This window comes from Lathyrus oleraceus, chromosome 5 (assembly GCF_024323335.1).
Source record: "Lathyrus oleraceus cultivar Zhongwan6 chromosome 5, CAAS_Psat_ZW6_1.0, whole genome shotgun sequence".
Lineage (NCBI taxonomy): Eukaryota > Viridiplantae > Streptophyta > Magnoliopsida > Fabales > Fabaceae > Lathyrus > Lathyrus oleraceus.
In genome coordinates, this window is record NC_066583.1 from 2,897,149 (window position 1) to 2,917,878 (window position 20,730).

Here is a 20,730-nt window from a genome sequence, read left to right on the forward strand (position 1 = left end):
TAGAGCATTAAAAACTTCATGGCACACGAGGTGTAGGTTATCACGCACACGATGGCCACTTTTCTGAGCCTTTTTCTGACGTGGTCTGGTCCATTCTGACTGCTTTAAAAGGGGATTTTCTGCACTTTTTCAAGGAGGGAACAGGGGTTATAAAACTTGGCATTGGGAGCAAGATTTTACAGCGTCAATGGGTGATTTTGAGAGCATTGGAAGCTATTGGAGGTCAATCCTTCAAGGGAATTCATATGTTATTCTTCTTTATTCAATTGGTATTGTAATTTGACTATGAGTAACTAAGCTTCTCTAGGTTGGGTTGTGTGATGATGAACCATATTCAATTTTATTGACACTATATGTTGGTTTGACTTTGTATGAATCCTTTGAATTATAATATTATTCAGTTGTTGCTTACTCTTAATGCTTTTTATTTGAGATACTCTGCTAATCTGATTTTGGACACATAGGGATTACTGACCCTTAGCATATGTGTTGGACCTAGGGCAACTGTTCTACTTACGTTGCTGAAATAGGGATAGGAGACCCCGAGTAGTGGCATGGGAAATTAACGTTTTATACATCGCCTAACCCTGCTTACGCTGGCGGACTAGGGATAGAAAGCTCCGAGTAGTGGTTAGTGAGTTATTTTGTGAGGGATCGACTATAACGATTTTGGTAATTCGTCGTGAGATTATAAGGATAAAACCATTCATACAAGGAATGATACATCAACAAGAGAGGATAAGGGAATTCTAACACACAACCTAACTGTCTTAATATTTCCGTTAAAACTCTTATTTTGTCAAAGAGCACACTTGTTGGATTGTAGGAGACGGTGCTAAGGCTAACTTTTTGTTAGATTCATGGTGCGGACCTCCTTATTATGTCAAGTGCAGGGTAGCTCCTCTTTCATCTCTCTGTCTTTTTTAAGTTCAAATCTTTTTGAGATGGTTTTGGTGATGTCCCCCTACTGTTTTTTTTATCAATCTTTTCTTTTAATATATTTAACTTTACATTAAAAAAAAGTGTAGAATTTAATAAAATTAATTGTTAAACTAGATGATAAAGATGAAATAGCATATTACTATTTTTAACTAATATTTATTTAATTTTCAGTAAAAAAAAATACAAAGTCAAACAAATACTAAAAACTTTGAAAAAAATAGTATCAAACAAATTTATATTCTTAAAAGTAATACAAATTTTACAAAGCACATCTCTTTTTTCAACCTAATAAAGTATGTTTTATTTTCGTATGCAAATTTGGCCAGTATTAAAGAATTTCTGTAGATTTTTTTTTTCCAATTTTTTCATGCGCAAAACAGGAATAATTTTTCAAAAAGTCTTTTCTTGAAAATAACAAAAATGTAAAGTAGTTTGAAAGTGGACTTTCCTTTTATTTAATTTTTTAAAATGGAAAATATTAGCAATTTTTTTTTGTTTTTATTGTCATTAATTTATAATTGTAATTTCACATCTTAAAAAATAAATAAATAAAATATTATGGGCTCAAAATTCACTCTCTTTACAACCAACTTAGCATCTCCAATACATTATTATTAATAAAAATATACCACTTTTTAATATTTATATAATAAAAGTTAGAAGTAAGATTACTCACATTGACTAAATAGACTAAATGAAATACATATATAAAAAAGTTGACTAATATATTTAATATTTTAAGATTTTGAATAAATATGTATTATTAAAGTTTTTTTATTTTTTTTATTTCTATCATCAACTCGATTTCATTCTCGCACTTTCAAATCATTGTTCTTGCTCTGTTCAGACTCCTCTCAAACCATGACACTTTGATATTATACATTTATTCAAATGTGCTACTAATTCCCATTTTGTTTATTATTTGATAGGTTTATTGAACAAATAGAGCATATCCATCACATGCAATGAAGTGGAAATGGGGAATTTTCGACATATGTTGAATAATCACTAGTTATTAGCCAAGAAAAAAGTACTTAATTTGAAACATAAAAGTGATTATCTTGTTTGTCAAATCATGTCTAGATGTCTACCTTTCCCTCCTCCAAATTATATGAAGAATGGCATAGGGGGTGAAGCACTTCTACAACAATTGGAGGTTAGTTTGCACTTTTTTTTTTCTTATATTTTGAGATAATTAAAAAAAATCATTCTTATGCTTTTATTGGGAAAATTATGTGAAAAAGATGTGTTGATAATTGGAAGAAGAAAACATGATCATTAAATTATTATTTTAAGCGAAATTTTTAAGATTGATTATTTGTTCAATGATAGCGTTTTCAGTTATAAGAAACTGAACTTCAGTATTAAATATTTGATTTAGTTGTGATTAATTCTAATAAAAATTAATTTTGAATGAATTAATTCTATAAAGATATATGAAGGAGTCTTAATCACGAGTTTTTTAAATGTTATTTTTGTTTTCGATTTTAAAGGTGCGAAGAGTGAAGTACTCTAAGGAAAAAAAAGAAGAAAAAAAAGAGAAGAAAAGAAGCCATGGTGATAAGAAGAAAGATGATAAAGAGAGTGAAAAAGATGATAGTGATGAGAAGAAGAAAGAAAGAAGAAGAAAGGAACAAAAACATGATGTTGAAAAAATGGAGACACATTTAGAGTATACAAACTTGACTATGAATTGGGTTCCTCTTGAGATGCAAATGATTCCAACTGATTTACAAGATGAAGAAGAATGGCTTTCTAGAAAGCCTCGTTCCAATGGTGAAAGTGAAAGTAAAACCGCTCATCAAACCGAACTTGTTGGGAATCGTAGCCGCACTGACAATGGCGACTGTCATAGAATCCAACCACTCGCGACTTATCTACCCAATGCTGACGTATATGCTTTGCCTTACGCCTTACCATTTTGATTCAGAATCAAAACAGTACGACGTAACGCAAACAATAGCTTTTTTTTTTTTGCATCAAAGACAAAGGTAAGTATGTAGTATCAAGAATTAATGTGCTAGCTATGAATCCATGCTAGTGTCACCAACATTAATTTTGTTATGTTCAATAAATAAAGTAAGAAATTGAAGAGCATTAACAAACCTCAAAACTTTCACTTTGTTAATGGTATAAACCAAAACTTCAAATGGAAACCATGTCTCTCTAAATCTTCAAAACATTCATAGCTGAGAAGATAGATTTATCAGTTAATTATTGCTGTTCTCTATACTAGAAATGCAAGGTTTAGGTGCAAGTCAGCATTTGAATTCGGATACACTTCGTCGTCAACGTTTTCATGATTTTCCGAATGATCGCGATCAATCTCCTGAGATTTAAACAAATTCACGTCTTTCTCGTCGCATCCTTTCAAGATATTTACTATCTGCAATAACAGAATTGAGATCATAAACTCGAAAAAATCTATCAGTAGGGTCACTGGTATGGTATTACCTTACTCATGGTAGGACGAAGCCGCGCGGCCCGTGTTATGCATAGAGATGCTGCAAGAACCATTCTATTCATTTGTTCTACATCAAACTTTCCTTGTAACTTTCTATCCATTAACCTTTTAACATCTCCACTCTCTAAAATCGGTTTCGCCCACGAGACCAAACTCTGGCGTCCTTTGCAAGTTTTCGAGTAAATTGGTTCTCTCCCCGATATGAGTTCAAGTAGGACAACACCAAAGGCATATACATCTATCTTGTCACTCACCTTTCCATACATGAAATACTCAGGTGCGAGATAACCAAACGTTCCTACTACGTCGTTTTGCATCGTAAATGATGAAGTCGTTGGTCCCCACATAGCAAGTCCGAAATCGCATAACTGTTTATCACATTAAGAAGAAAATAATAGTAATCAATGTGTCACATAACAATCACAAAATGATACTAATAAATGGTATCAAAGTTATATGTATGAGTACTTTTGGCTCGAATCCGCGGGAAAGAAGAATGTTGGAAGATTTGACATCTCTATGTATAACAGGCTTCGAGATTTGGTTATGCAGATAGTTCAATGCTTCCGCGATCCCAACAGCTACCTTCAATCTCACCTCCCATGGCAATATAGATCCATCCTTGCTCTTACCTATATCCGTTTTCGATCATATAAAATTTTTATCGAGAAAAACGGCTAGTTTAGTGTCCATCAGTGCGCTAGTAGTTATAAAGATAGATGAAAAGAGAATGGCACTAACCGCGGAGATTTTGGTGTAAGGTTCCTTGAGGGAAATAATCATAAACAGATATCAAAGATCCATTTTCAATGCAAATTCCGAGTAAACGAGCAACGGCTATGTGGTTCAATGCGGACACTATTTCGACTTCAAGAGCGAAATCTTTGAAGGCTTGTTTTTGTGACTGCATAACTTTGACAGCCACTTTGTTCCCATTAGGGAGAGTTCCTCTATACACGCGATTGCTACCTCCGATTCCTATCACGTTTTCTTCAGAGAATCGACGAGTGCAAGAGTTGAGAATCTCGAATTTGAACCGTTTGCAGTTATTGAAAGTGTTAACATTGTTAGAGCTCTTGTCCTCAATTTGAGAGGAAGACCTATCTGGTAAGTTCATTACCCATTGCACGACAGACATGTCTCTTGAGGTATCTGTATGCGGCCGATGACGGAGAAGCGGCCATCCAAGCTTCTGCGATGACGACGATGATGATCTTGATGACACTTTCATGTTATCTTGTTGAATTCTTGATTTCTTATTCTCCAAGTTATCTTCGAATGCAGACTGGACCATCGCGCTGAGAAGACTAACTCGAGGATCTTCGGTAACGTCACCTATCATGATCATTTTCGTAGATGGAAACAAATTTACTAGAGTAGATTTTCTTTGAAAGAAAAAAGAAAACTATTGGATAGCGATAGCGATAGCATTGATAGTTAGTTAGATACGTAAAAAAAAATGATAGCATGTACCTTTTACTATAAACTATTGGTGCTTATTTATATGAAGTATAGATAACTATGAGATATGATAAAGAAATTGAGTTGAAAATTGCATGATCCATTGGATGTGACAAAAGACATGAAGAGATGACCAAAAAAATGTTGAAGTAAAGCAAAAGGAATAAACGATAAACGAGAAAAGAGAGGCATTGTTTGAGGGGAAAGAAAGAATGTTTTATAAGGAACTAAGTTGATGCCAAATTGCATCAGGTTACCTAATGAAGTAACATGACTTGGAAGATGAAGAAGAGTACACAAACATTATTAATATTAGATTAGTATGAGTTAGGGGTGTTCAAAACCGAACCGATTTAATAAAAATCATTAATTGAATCGAATTGAATCAAAAATTACAAAAAAAACACATTTGATTTGGATGCATTTTGATCATTTTTATTTGAATTGAGTGGTTCAGTTCGATTTGCGGTTTGTATTTTATACACCGAACTAAATCGAACTGCATTATGTAACTTTAGGTAACCCACTTCTAAACTAAATTCAAACCTATTATAACTTAGACTTACGATTACGAATGATTTTCTCTTCCTCAAACTTAATATTTCAAGTCCAGCTTTCACAAATCTTTCGAAGCAATATTGCGCTTTCTTCTCATCTTCTTCGCCAAGACACATCTCAATTTTTCTTCTCTATTATCTCTTTTCTTATGTTCTTTCTTTTTCATCTTATCATTTTTATGTTATTGGTCTCTCTTATAATTTCGTTTTTATCGCACATCTTTTTCTCTAATCTCTCATATTTTTTGTTCTTTGTTAGATGGTAGCGTTTTCGCCATTACCTTAGTGTTAAATATCTCGGATAATTTTTATTGAGTTTGATAAAATTTGATTTTGAATTAATTCTATAAAAATATATAAATGAGTCTTAATCATTTGTTTTATTTATTTTATTATTGTGTTCGATTTTGAAGCTCGAATAGTGAATTAGTCTAAGAAGAGAAGGAAGGGAAAAAAAAAGAAGAAAAGAAGTCATGGTGATAAGAAGAGTGAAGAAGATGATAAGAAGTCGAAAAGAAGCAATGATGATAAAGAGAGTGAAAAAAAATGGTAAGTCCATAGCATCGCACAAGTATATTCTATGTTGTCTTCGTCGTCGTCGAGTTGGCAATCTTCTCAAAAACCTTCGTATCCCCACACCGATAGATATAAAACAATGTCTTCTGATCCTTGTTCTTTTTCTTTGTTTCATGTTGTGCGTTTTTTTGCGCTTCTGTTTCATTTTCTGCAATCGACATGTAACCGTTATTGGCGAGATCAAGAACATCTTGAGTGTCAAATAACATATGCATCTGAATCAAACACTAATTCCAATTATTTCTGTCGAATACTGAAAGTTTTGTATTCAAACTACAGTTTCTGCCATTCAACTTCGTTCTTGTGTAAATCACTCAGTTCTCACCAACACTCGTGTTTCTCAATCCCCTGAGAATCAAGATTGTGATTCTCTTCGATTTCGATCTTCAATTCAGCGTGAATTTGAGAAACGAAAATAATCACATACCTCACATACACTTGTGCTTCCTTGTGAATCAGAACCGAAGCTATGAATACCAATTGTTGGAGTTAACAACTAAACTCCATTGAAGCACAAGAAGAAGGAGACGAAGATGATGAAAGAATTGTAGAGAGAAATCGTAATTAATATTTCTTTAACAATCTTTATTTTTAAAATGTTCAATCTATTACAATTATAACTAATTTTAGATTTATATACAATAATATAAACTCAAATGCAAGCTAAATTCAAATTAAATGAAGCTCAAACTCAAATGCAACTTAAATGTGAATTACATTTAAGACCACATGACTTGTTTTGTTGTATAGTATTATCTCCGATTTTTATTATAAGTCATTTTAGAAAAATATTTTTTTCTATTATATCCTTAAATATTTATTATTCTTTTTTCCAATTATATCAATTTGTCTTTCCAATACTATTAATGAAGGACAATTTTGTAAAACCCTTCGTAATTTATCTTTTTTATACTCCAATTATTACATTTCTTAATACGTGGGAAAAGTAAAAAAAACAACTTATGATAAAAAACGGAGGGAGTATGAAATTGAATTTCACTTTATCTGTTACATTAAAAACACATTCTAGCCGAACAAGTGTCAAATACAACGTGCTTCCTTTAGTCCATTGAGGAATGAATGAACTACTAGTAATATTTTAAAATCTTAATTACAAAACTGGATTAATAGTATTATGCATGCATCAGAAAAACAATATTGTTATACATGCGCCATCATTTTAATTTTAAGAGAATTATTTATCTCATTTTATGGGGTGGAAAAACACCCTCTGAAAAAATCAAAATGTTCCTCTGATTTCGGAGATACATCTTTGTACGCACATTTTCTTAAATCAAAAACGTTAGTTGATCCGGAGATGCATCTCTGTAATATTTTAAAATATACACCATGCATCCCACTCTAAAATGTATTGTATACATTTATTGTTTCGGAGATGCATCTCCGTTTATTTTACAGAGATACATTTATGTAACCTATCAAAACAGTGCATGTCATCTTTTGTTTATGTTTATTCAGATGAAGATTTATAAATTTTATGTACCATATTATGTGACGAAATTTAAACCATACAATCGATATGCAAAAAGTGACATATATAAATTCAAATGGTTCAAAAATGATATATATAAATAAAGTCGAAATACACGATGAAGTAGCATGAAGTGAAAATAAAATACAATTCATAATTAATCCAAAGTACAACTACTATATACTATTGTACTACTGTGTATGTCGAACTACATCTCTTTTGCCTTATTGACCTTTAATACTCGTTCTTCGGCGCTGTCTCCGGACATCACTGCCTCTCGTGCCTTCGTCATGATGGCATCTAGGACCTGCCGCACATCAGACCCATCAGGAAAGTTACCTCTGTCAATGCTTGTCTGCACAATCTCCATTATATGACGACATCTAGGCAAGACATCATCAATATGATCTAAATATGTTGGTTCCTCCTCTAGTATCTTCTAATGAGTTGGCCTCGGTGGATCTCCTGGAGCAACCTGCACCATATACGAATGCGATACCTTAAAGAACCATCTGATGTACACCTCGACGTAGCTCCAATCACTCTCAGCTATGATATTTTGTGTCTCCTTCAGTATCAGATGACTCCCATAATCATCAAACATGGTATATATCTCATTGTGATCGACATAGTTGTTGAAGTGCATGTCATCGGCAACCAAGTGGTCAACATACACTCTGAACGGATATATCTCATGGTTCCCTCTAAGCGGGGAAATGCAGAAGTATGTGTCATATCCTTAGTGTAAGTCGGTACACCCGTCCAACCGGAGATGCGCGAGAAATGTTGGACGATCCAAGCTTGAAAAGTGTTGGAACATACAAATCATCAGTAATGGCATTTCAATGATGAAATTAAAATGACATAGAAACATTAAAAGACCAATAAATATTATTGTCAGTAGTGTGATGATACATGTGACCTACTTTGTCTTTCACCTACAGCCCTCTGATAACTTCGAGTACAAGTAGACCAAACAAATGGACCCTCAGTTGTACTCAGGGATTCACTCGAAGTCCTCAAAGTACCGTAGGTAGACGTCATATGTATAAGTGACACTCTTGTCCATAAAAATTGCAATGCCAACTAAATATAGCAGGTATGCTCTCATAGCATACGCTCTATGGACTCCCACTTATTCGTCATCACATCTAGCCTAATATGCTCTAAGGAGTTCATGTATATATATATATATATATATATATATATATATATATATATATATATATATATATATATATATATATATATATATATATATATATATATATATATATATATATATATATATATATATATATATATATATATATATATATATATATATATATATATATATATATATATATATATCTTTTTCAAGAATTCAAACCTAGCATGATCCCCTCTGGTTCTCTTCATCTCCGTCATTGCAACCTCTGAGTAAACTCCCAGATAGTCTAACATCAACTTGAGTGACTCCTCTTTCCTAATCCTCACATGATCTAGAAGTTTCCCCCTGATCAAAAGATGCAGCAAACACGACACATCATCGAGTGTGATAGACATCTCACCAAGCGAGAGATAAAATGACGAGGTCTCGGTGTGCCATCTCTCCATGAATGCATTAAGCATCCCGTGGTTAACCTTAATATAACCGTTCATGCACAAGTCCTTCATCCTAGAAAGGGACTATCGCGGCGCAAAAAATACCCGAGCGTAAGGAACGCTCGAAATATGAACAAAACAGAGTCGCCACCGAAATTTATTTATTCCCAAAGGAGAAAAGGGAAAATATCGTTAAAACCCACGAAAAATAAAAAGAAATGGTAATCACAACCAAATCGGGTTTGGGATTCGGTTATGCAAGGGGGAGGTATAAGTACCCCTCAGATCTGTCATACTCAACGGGACCCATTTAGTTAGTTTCATGCAAGAGTGTTAGCGTTCTATTAGTTTGCGATCTTCTACCTATCGAGTGAGGAAAGAGAAAAGAAAAACATTTTTTATTAAAAGGGTGCCGGACAAGATTTCTCAATCATGTTCCTATGTATCTCGATGTGCTATGGAGAACTCAAGGCTACGTATTTCTACTTAGAAAGAATTATTGGGTTGATTGCTTTTAAGAAGTGATCCTTTAAACATATTGAGTGACTAAACATTTACTTGTTGCTCGCTCTTGGAGGGGAAAGTCTTTGTTTGTTTCACGTTGATATGGATAAATCATACTCATTTCTGAAAATATTTCTGAAGTCGCATAAGGCCGGAAAATAAGTTTGATTTGTTTGAGTTGATTTTAAGTGGAGACGAACATACAAATAATGAGTTCTACTGCAATACTCAAATACTCGAAAAGGAAGAGGCATAAGCCCAGTCACTTTGTTTTTATCCAAAAGTTATTATGAAAATGTGTGAAGAATTAGGTTAAAGTTCATTAACGGAAGACGATTATTCACATATGGAGCTCTACTGTAATGCCCAAATAATCGGGAAAGAGAAGGTCGATACTCAGTCAATCTTTTTCTTCTATAAGAGAAATGACTTAACTTAGATTATTATTGTATTTTAATATGGAAGACGAAAGTTCGAACATGGAGCTCTACAACAGTATCCTAACATTCGAGAAAGGAAAAGTCTAAACCTAATCAGATTCTTCCATTTTTTATTGTGAAAAAGATTTTTAAAAAAAAAGGAACGACTTGACGTTGGATCAAATGTCTTCAATTAACAATCAACTAATATAATAAAATAAATAAAAGCGGCGAACTTATTACACATTATAAGAATGGGGATATAATTTGTCTAATGGAGATACAGTACAACAATTAACAATACAAGCTCAATAAACAATTGTAAATAATAAAAATCTCGTTGTAAGAAGGCTCAAGAGAAAGTCAAGGGACCAAAAATAAAATCGAAGTTTTAAACTAATGAATTTAGCGCTATGTTAAGCAATTACAAAGCAATTCATGGAGGAATCACCCTATCTGAGGTCGGTCAATAAAATTTTATGCGATTAAGCAATTTCTGAAGTTAAATTGAATTTTTAACTCTGAAATTGCAATGCATCTATGAAAACTCACTTATATAAGCGGCATTTTTTTAAAGGAAAAAAGAGACGACAATTAAACTTAAAGAATGTAGCACTATCTTAAGCAATTGTAAAGTGATTCATGTAGGAATCACCCTATCTGAGGTTGGTCAACAAAATTTTGTGCGTTTAAACAATTTCTGAAGTTAAATTAAATTTCTAACTCTAAAATTACAATACATCTGCGAAAAACCGATGTGACAATAAATCAAATTTTCTTTTTAACAATTTAAAAAAATTAATTAACTTTATAAATAATAATAATAACAACAATAATATATAATTATTATTATTATTATCAATAATAATATAATAATAACAACAATAATATATAATAATTATTATTATTATCAATAATAATATAATAATAACAATAAATAATAATAATGATAATAATAATAATAATTAGTTAGTAATAATAAATAATAAATCAATAATAATAATAATAATAATAGAAATAATCAATAATAATAGTAATAAATATATAATAATAAATAATATTAATGGTGGTAATAAGAATAATGATAAATAGTTATAAAAATGATAATATAAATAAAAATAATCATAATCATAATAGTGATAATGATAATCATAATAGTAATAATAATAACATATAACACTAGAGATAAATAAAAATAAAATAAATAATAAAAAAGAAGAGAAAAAATATAAATGGGATGGTGGTTATGCCTTAACATAGAGATATTAAAAAAAATTATAAAAACAAAACAAGATTCCAATCAAAATGAGACAAGTGGTGGTGAGAGAGAGAAAGAAAGAGTCAAAATAAAAACTCTTCCCTTTTCATCTCCCTCGTCTCTTTCATGCGAACAACAACGTTGTTTTTTCAACTCACAGAAAACTCTCTTTCTCGTTCAACTCAGTGTCGTGTTCAAAACAGAAGAAGAAAAAAATAACTTCTCATGCTTTCTCCCTCTCTCATGGCTTTGCAAAGAGAAACAACAATAACATAATTCACTCTTGCTTTAACTCATTTTGAGACAAAACAACAACATCAAACAATAATGAAAACAGACAAACATTTTCCTCACTTACTCTCTTATGGTGGTTGTCCCAGGGTGGAGGTGGTGGTCGGAAAAACATGATGGTTTATGTTGTGATGGGTGATTTCCGGTGGAAACCGTGGGTGTTATTTAGTTTGCAGGTTATATTGTTTTGTTGTGACCGGATAACAAAGGTGGTGAAGATGAGGGATGTGAGGTTTTGTTTCAATGGTGGAAGAGAGGTGTGTTTTTTGGTGTTTATTGTGAGGTGAGTTTGGGTGTTTGATGGTGGTGTTTATGAAATTTTGAGAAGGTGACGAATCGTTGTGAGGCGAAACGATAAATGAGATGGTGGAGTTTAGATTTGAATTGATGGTTATAGTGTCAGACGAAGGGAGAGGTTTCCGGTTGTTGTGGAGAAGATGGAAGTTAAAGTTTTATAGTATGTTGAAGGTGGAGAAAAAAGTGGAGAGTTGAAGGAGAAGGTTAGTTCCAAAATAGATAAAAAGAAAGAATGATGTATGTCGTTGGTGTGAGTGCAACTTCCATTAGACGTGTTTTGTATGATGTCAAAACTATGATATTTTAGTGTTAATGTATATTGGACGGTGTAACACCTCAAAATTTGCCCTCCTCTCTTGGGGCTAGCATAACATATTGCATGTCATTTATAGGTCATTAGGCATTGCATGGTGCATATCATGTGGTTACATTGTGCAAATCACCCTCCTAAGTCTTGGAATGAAGATAAGAGGTTGGGATGCAAGATAGGGTTTCATTGAATTGATCATTAATCATCTGAGGATGTGTGGTTCAAATTAGGGTTTCATGGTTTCTCAAGGAGATTGAGCTTGATCTTGGTTGAAACGATACATCATCATCATCATGGTCTTGTTATCACCAAGAGATTCAAGGGACTGATCAGATACCTTGGGATTAGGGTTTTGACCACTGGTCAACCCTAATCGGTTGAATCAGTTGCATTGGGCCAATCAGGGCATGGCAAGGAGATGGGGTCTATGATGGATGTGGGGATCATTTCATGATTGTATTGAGCTTATGGAGGCTAGGGTTTCATCCTTGATCCATTTCATCAGAAGATTGGGGCTCAGATTGATCAGTGCATTGTCAAATTCATCTATCAGTTGAAAAAGTCAACTGTGGTCAATTGTGCTTGATTTTTTGGATTTGGAGGTGGGAGAGAGTTGGATACACTTCATTCATGTTGAAATAAGTTTTATTTGACATGTCAAAGCTCAAGAATGAAGAAAATAAAGTCAGACAAAAATTGCCAAAAATAGAAAGTGACTTGTAATGGAAGTTTCCAAAAATGGAAAGTTTTTCACCACAAAATTACGTGTTCAAAAAAGCTTCAAATGGAATTTTGTCCAACATGAAAGTTGAAGATCTTGATCTCACCATTCCAAAAAGTCCAAGAACTTGAAATTCCCATGTGTGGTTGGCAAGATATGATCCATTCATTTTCCAAAAATGCTTATAATCAAAGTGGCATAACTTTCACATGGAATGTCCAATTTGGGTGATCTTTTTGTGAGCAAACCCCATTTCACATGTACTTTCAAGGTGTATGATCAAAATTCATCAAAATTGGCCAAGGCAAAAAGTCAATTTTCAAGTGGATTTAAGTGCATTTTTGGTGTGAACATGTGATTTTGAGAAATACAAGGCCAATTGACATGAAACCAATTCCAACACACTCCAAATGCAAAATAGAACTTGTGTGAACATTCATTTTACTGTTCCATTGGCTATTGGAGAAGGTCATTTTTGGACTTTCACACAAAATGCAATTATGCTAATCACTTGGTTTTGGTAATTGTGATTAAGGAAATGGATTAAGGTGAGGTATATATCATTAATCATAACAGAATTGTAATTACAATCACATTCTCCAAAGATCCATAACTGAATTTCACAAAAAACCTCTCAAATTCTCAAAACTTCATCAAGCTTTTTTTCATCAATCTTCATCAAATCTTCATCATTTTTGCTGATTCTTCGTGGATTCATCTTCCACAAACCTTATAGAGCAACTGTTTTGGTGAATTCGTGGAAAAAGCTTCAAGATCAAGGACTGTCACAAGCAAGCTCATCAATGGAGTTTTCATCATTCTTGCACATGGAGCATCATTGAGCTGAGGATCCTTCTCCATTCACCTTCCTTATCATTGATACGCATCTGTTTCACCTTTTTGAGGCCAAAAACATCCAGATTCATCACTGCTTCGTTCTTAAGGTGATTTTTCGAAATTCTTCATTGCTCAAATTGTTAGGTGGTTTGCGTAGATCTTTGGACGTAGATTAACATGATGTTTGTGGTTTTGAATTTGGTTAAGTGTAGAGAGAGATCTATTGATTTGAACATTTGATGTGTAATCTTATTTTGCTCGATCCCGTTGCTACAGTTAGAGTTAGGGAAAATCAATTGCATATTCGTGACCTAGGTGGAGAGACGGTTCTTTTGACTATAAGTTTGCGCATTTTGGTTGAGTTTTGTTGTTCTTCAATTTTCTGGAAATGTGAAGTGTTCTTGTCCAAGAACACGATGAAACCCGTGTTTGATCCAAAAATCTCGCCTGGCCGTTTTTGAATGTTGTTTCCCTCCAGCGCCAGCCAATGAGCGCGTTCCATGGCATTAAGTGGAGGCGACGCCGTTTTGGGATTGTTGCTGATAATTACAAGTTTGCCATTCCTGATATAATTATTTATATTATTTCATTTCCTTTTTCTTTTGTTATTTCATTTTGTTACATGAACTTATAAAATTCATAGAGATTTCATTTTTCATCCAAATTGAGTGAGATTTTTTGCATGATATTCCTTGTGATGTGTAGAATTTAATCATGATTTTTGTAAATTTTTTGCATGTGTAGAAAATTAAAATGCCTAGGGTTAATTGTATGTGTCACATTTTGTATATGTCATGCCATATCTTTCATAAAATGATGAGGTTTTCAAATAAATGGATGAAATTTTTTGTGTATATTCTGGACACTTTGATGGTGATTTTCATGTAGAGTTTGTGGTTTTTGGATACCTGGTTGTTGAGATATGAATTTTTGAATAAAGGTGTGACAATTTGTGTCACACCAAGCTAGGTCAACTTCATGATTTTATTTAAAATGCTTAGGGATGTTGATTTGAGCTGAAATTTTGTGTGCATGATCATATGAATGTTGAGATCACATGAGAATTTTTCTGGAATTTTTGATGACATTTTCTAATTGATTGGAATTTTTCCCTCTGTTTGGTCATTTTGTTGACATTGTGTGACACATGTTACCATTTGCTTTGTGAAATTCTGATCATTGATTGTATGAGTGTGAAATTTGACATGTGGATTGTAGACACATTACAGGTCATTGTGGTTTTGATCCCATTCATTTATCTTGTTGTGACACTGATTTTTGGAAGTTGATGCTAGATTGGATGCTTTGTGTTGGCTTGTTTGAAATTGTCTGAACTTCTTGATTTTCATTGCCCTACTTCTTTTTGTCCAATTGAGCTGGAAATTGACATGCTATACATTGAATGTGTCCTGTTTAGGTGTGAATTTTTGTGGAATTAATTGAATTGTTTTAGTATGCTTTTGATTGATATAGTTCTGTTTGGTCTTTTGAAGTTGCAAATTGCATGTTTGATGCTAAATTGTGCATAAAATGATAATGGTGATTGATATGAGCATGGGACCAATTGCATTTGCTTTTGATTTGTTTGAATGTGATTTTGGATGATTTTCACTTGCTGTTTTGATTTTTTCATCCCCTTTGGACCCTAGGCTTGGCCTAGTGGTCTAGTTTCTCACATTTGGTTTGGATTTTCAGGTTGAAATGCAAAAGGCTTAAGGAAAAAAGTGCAAGTTGATTAAATTGAGTTTTGTTTGATGTTGTAAACTAACATTGGTTTTATGTTGTAGGGTGTGATGCTTGAGTTTGAGCTCATGGCTTGCACTTGTGTGCATTAATTTGTGTTTGACTGTATAGATTAACATTTGCTGTTTACTGTTGGTTTGTCTGAGTACTGATGATACTTGATTGATTTCAGGTACATTTAGTCGCTTACAGTTCTTTAAGAACTTGCTTGCTGCTGCTTGGTTTTATAAACCAATTGAGGTAGACTCTCTTGTCTCCATGTAGTCTGGAAGACCTGGCTTGTTATTTAGCCAGGCAACTGTCTGAAGTCCTCCTTAAGAGGCGATGTTTGTGATTGTTTACTTTTGTGCCAAGCAGGTAAAGACCTCTATGAGGCAATTGGCGGAACCCAAGGGATATGCAATCTATCCCCCGCTATTCTGTTGAGTCGTCCCTCTGCTCACACCACTGTGTTGATGCATTGGGGCACAAACCCAAGATCTTGTGCTGTTGCACAATCGAGTCAGAGTCTTGAGCGTAGAAGGGTCCCTCCATTCTGGACCCACGCTCCTTTGTCTGAAGCTCTCCCTGGCCAGGGATAAGAGCTGTGAAGTCTAATCTTCACTCACCTTTCATCTGCTTCACCTTAGCCTCTCAATGGTAAGGTTAAGAGCTAACACTGCCCTTGTACAGATGACTTGCCTCGGCAGTCTAACCCTTTGTTTGAGCCCACTTGACTGGATATAGTGTGTGCTTTGTGAATATTTGTTTGAAATGTTTGTTTTGATTTGTTGATGCTTGCATGCTTGCTTTCTTCCTGGATAGGATTAGCTTGCTGTTGTGCAAGTAGGTAGAAACCACAACATAGGGCAATGATGCATGATAACACTAGGCTCGAGTACAGCTCCCTGGTAGTGTGTCTCCCCTTGGTTTCTGGCTAGAATTTCTTTCCCTTTCAGGGGAACTACATCGCCCTGATCCTCGTTCCAGACAAGGTATGTAGGCAGGAGACCGTGCGAGGTCTCTCCGGGCACTTTTTTTCTTTTTGTGTGTGTTTGCTTGTTATCTTCTTGTGTGTCAGGATATGGATGTAAGCCCAGCGATTGGTTGTCCGTATCCTGATTGTGCGTTTGGTTCGGATGCCGATGTAAGTCCAGTGATTGGCGGTCGGGCTCCACGTTTGCCTGATTGTGTGTTTGGTTCGGATGCCGATGTAAGTCCAGTGATTGGCGGTCGGGCTCCACGTTTGCCTTCTTGTGTGTGTTTTGGTTCGGATGCTGATGTAAGTCCAGTGATTGGCATTCAAGCTCCATGTTTGCCTGTGTTTGTGTTTGCTTGTTTGGCGTGCGTGAGCCGAACTACGGCAGCTCTGATTCTCGTTCCAGACGAGATACGTAGGCATAGGATGCGACGTCCTATCGAGCTCTCTTCCTCTTAACCCTACCTGTGTTGTTTTCGGTGTGTGTGTGTGTGATGTTTTTAGCAACCTTTTCTTTCTTTTAGAGCGTGGATCCCGTCGAGTACGACGAACGTGAGGGGTGCTAATACCTTCCCCTTGCGTAACCGACTCCCTTACCCTTTCCCTTTGGTCGCGAGACCATGCTTTTTCCAGGTTTACTCTGAGCGTTTCCTTTCCCTCTTTTGGGATAAATAACGCACGGTGGCGGCTCTGTGTTGTTTTGTTTCAGCCAGCCGGTTGTTTTTCGCGGATGCGACAGACGGTATCCTCTGAATCTCTATGTGCATCCTAGCATTAAGAAGCATAAAAGTATTTGAAAACAATGTGGGAAAGGTCTCAAGCATCAAACATGCATGAAAAATCTTTTTTTGTGAAAAATAGTATTACAGGTCGACACATGAAACTACAGGTCGACCTATGGAAACAAATTTATGGCTATAGGTCGACACATGCAGTCTATAGGTTGACACATATGTTGCTGTATTAAAGTTTGTAGTCTTTATCTCATATGCAGAGTCTTCAGGTCTTCACATAGAGAGCGCATAACAGTCATAGGTCGACACATGATTTTCGATAGGTCGACCTACGCATTGAATGGGTTAACACATAACTTTTATAGGTCGACCTATCCGATGTACTTTTTCAAAAATTCATATTTTTCTCAAGTCCTTTGCATTTCCTTTTGCCCTAAATCACCCATGCATATAAATACTTCATACATGCATCATTCTCTAGTAAGGTTTCTAGAGTGAGTAAAACCTACATGAATTCAGGATTTCAAAGCATCTCATCATCTTCAATTCAATATATGCATACACACAATCAAACTACACTTAATCGATTTTTGATTGGGTGCCATCTAGATTAGGATTAATAATGTCCAATTAGGTTTATTGTACCGGGAATATTGGGTTGAGATATTTGAGGGATTTAAATAAGAAAATCGAGGTGGATTTTTCCTTCAAGATCTTTAGGGTTTGAAGGTTTTCGCCAAGATTGTGTAATTCAGATTCGATCGAGTGAAAGCCATATGACTCGGTGTGTCGTGCAAGGGAGTAGCGTGAAACGATGGATCATGTTGAAAAATCTTGGGTTCAACAAGTGTGCTCTTGGGATTAATTCAGCCGAGTAAAAGCCTTGAGACAAGGAGGTCGTGCAAGGAAGTAGCAACAACGGGTGAATTGAAACGACATTGTTGTTGTCTTGATCAATCTTTGATCAAGGATTTTGGAGGCGCTAGAGTCAAGAACAAACTTAGGATTTGTGGGATTTGATTTCTCATCTCTTGCATACATACATTTGCAAAGTAAGATTTATTATATTAATATCTCAATTCGAATTCAAATTGAGGGCAGACGTACCCATAACGATGTCGACTGGGGAACTGCCTAAATACATTCTTGTGTACTCTCTCTCTCTCTCTCTCTCTCTCTCTCTCTCTATCTATCTATCTATCTATCTATCTATATATCTATATATATATATATATATATATATATAGAGAGAGAGAGAGAGAGAGAGAGATCTTTTATTTTTCGTTTCGCAAATTGTCGATTACTTTGATCTCTTGATTAATATTGTTTGGATAATATTTTTTTATTATTGTGAAATTTGTGTTGTTATAGTAATCACATACCTTTTAGTAGTGATTGGATTTCTAAGAACTACAAACATTATACAAACATCCAAACTCTGTTAATCGCATGCAAAGTGTTCGACAAATTGTTTCAACTAGTTTTTTGTATGTTATTATCATTTGAGATAGACATTTACTATAGTAGAATATTCAATTTGTTGTTTAAAGTGTGATTAATCAACTTATTTATTATTATCATACCATTTACACTCTTATGCATATTCAGGCTTTTCAATAGTAGGTTTGGTTAGACGATTTTGAATCCGGGAAATATTTGAAACTTGCTTTCGCACCATAAACTTTTCTAAATCAAATTCTCGAATAAATTTTTAACTGGGGATCTATTCACCCCCCCCCCCCCCCGGTAGATCTAGGGCTATCGTCTAACAAGTGGTATCACGAGCTCCATTTATTTATGGTCTTAAGATTTTCTTATTAGATAATGGCTATCGAACATTAAGGGGCATATAATATAGCACCTATCTTCACCGGTGAAAATTATGTCTATTGGAAAGCTTGTATGCGTATCCATATCAACTTTGTTAATAAGGGTGTATGTGACGTCATCGCCAATGGTCATAATGAAATTACAATGACCATTGGTGAAGGTGTCATCTTACCAAAACCGAAAAATCAATGGAATAATAATGATAGGAAGATGTGGTCTCATGATTGGAAAACACAAAATGTTCTCATATCTGCATTAGGTGTTGATGAGTATTATCATGTCTCTCATTGGGAAACCGCCAAAGATATGTGGGACGCATTAGAAGTTGCCCATGAGGGAACTAATGAGGTTAAATAAGCTAGAATCAACACATTAAACCAAGAGTTTAAACTCTTTCATATGAAGCATGGTGAAACCATTGCCGACATGCAGAATAGATTCACACATCTTATTAATAGATTGAATACTCTATGTAATCTTATCTCCAATGTTATTGCTACTTGTTGTACCCCAAAATTTTCCATCCACTTTTTCATCTTTCTATCCATCCACTTGACTTGGGGATCATTTGCATACGTTCACAACTCATTCATCTACATCATCCATCCATTAGTGGATCATTATGGATTCAAAACGCTTGTCTTGTAAAGTTAAGGTTTATGGGCGAATCAAACTGCAAAAGCATGGTTTGGCCATTCATCAAAGCATAAGGGATGTGATACCCTAATTACCCCATTTCCGAGATTTAGACCCAACAAGGTTTCATCAAATCACTTCTCAAGAGGTCCAAAGCCTATTGCTTGATGACATGATGATGGAATTCTACGGAGCTTTCTCTGGGCCTTGCCTTGGTTATCAAACCCCTAAGTTGGGAACCTTTTATTGAAGATTTACTTGTGAAATATCCTAGGTATTGAAACCCCAACCAAGGATAATTGATGTTCAAGTGCATTTTTTGGTTGACTTTTAATCTAGTATCCATCAAAACCCTAGGTTGGTTCATGGCATGGAACTTGTCTGTGTCGACTACTTCTTGGTTTGAGGTCTTGGTTGTCACTTGACTTTGAAGTTTGATTACTGAACCTCAGTCTATGGTTGTTTTCATCCTTTCAGTTAGTGCATTGGTCTTTTAGTCTTTAGCCCATTGAGATTCCTAACCCATTTTAGGTCGCTCATTAGTAGTTCACCCATGCATTGTTGGCCTCCGCTTCCTTATTCATCTGTACATCTAGGATTCGTTGCATTCATGCGTTCCATAGGATCAAAGATGGTAGAATCATATATCAAGTTTGGTTCTAAATAATATTCATTAATCATTATGTCAATTAAACCTTTGTGTTGTTTATACACGTGCACTTTCATGATCCGTAGTTGATTTTGTTCAACTGTTGACTTTCTGGTCAACCAGTTTACCAAAGTCAACCATTCATCCATGTGAACCAAGAGATGTTTGGGTCATACCCTCAAACACATATTTCTTCGTCTTTTCGACATTACCCTATAGCGGCAGCCCTGCTAGCCCACGTACTGGTAAGAACCACCTTACTCTTGGGTTCACGTTTTCACCCTTGTTGAAGTTCAAAACACTATCTGTAGGTGTTTAATTGGCTGCATTATATGGTAAAACACTAGCTGGATTCTAATGTCTTGACTGATGTCATGACATGGTGTGTATGTGTGACTGCAATTGTAGGTTAGAATATCTAACTGTACTCTGATGTCTTGCCTGATGTCATGACACACTTTAGT

General features: G+C 34.7%; 2 protein-coding genes across 2 annotated transcripts; one reads left to right on the forward strand and one right to left on the reverse strand.

The window, feature by feature from the left end:
• The first annotated feature begins 1,775 nt into the window (after positions 1-1,775).
• On the forward strand, positions 1,776-2,867 carry LOC127087769 (protein PXR1). The gene is made up of 2 exons (XM_051028701.1): positions 1,776-2,098; positions 2,436-2,867. Exons 1-2 carry the CDS (start codon positions 2,018-2,020, stop codon positions 2,865-2,867), a joined length of 513 nt encoding a protein of 170 aa, XP_050884658.1. The 5' UTR covers positions 1,776-2,017.
• A 302-nt stretch (positions 2,868-3,169) lies between these two features.
• On the reverse strand, positions 3,170-4,792 carry LOC127087770 (protein kinase STUNTED). The gene is made up of 4 exons (XM_051028702.1): positions 4,148-4,792; positions 3,875-4,038; positions 3,397-3,774; positions 3,170-3,328 (listed from the first exon to the last, which is right to left on the reverse strand). Exons 1-4 carry the CDS (start codon positions 4,752-4,754, stop codon positions 3,170-3,172), a joined length of 1,308 nt encoding a protein of 435 aa, XP_050884659.1. The 5' UTR covers positions 4,755-4,792.
• Between the last annotated feature and the right edge of the window lie 15,938 nt (positions 4,793-20,730).

Excerpts from the sequence above, each read along its gene's own strand:
- LOC127087769 (XM_051028701.1), top strand. The coding sequence starts at position 2,018 with ATGTCTAGATGTCTACCTTTCCCTCCTCCAAATTATATGAAGAATGGC. Across the intron at positions 2,099-2,435 it reads CACTTCTACAACAATTGGAG|GTGCGAAGAGTGAAGTACTC; the intron begins GTTAGTTTGCAC and ends TCGATTTTAAAG.
- LOC127087770 (XM_051028702.1), bottom strand. The coding sequence starts at position 4,754 with ATGATCATGATAGGTGACGTTACCGAAGATCCTCGAGTTAGTCTTCTC. Across the intron at positions 4,039-4,147 it reads CTTACACCAAAATCTCCGCG|GTAAGAGCAAGGATGGATCT; the intron begins GTTAGTGCCATT and ends AAACGGATATAG. Across the intron at positions 3,329-3,396 it reads TTCGTCCTACCATGAGTAAG|ATAGTAAATATCTTGAAAGG; the intron begins GTAATACCATAC and ends CTGTTATTGCAG.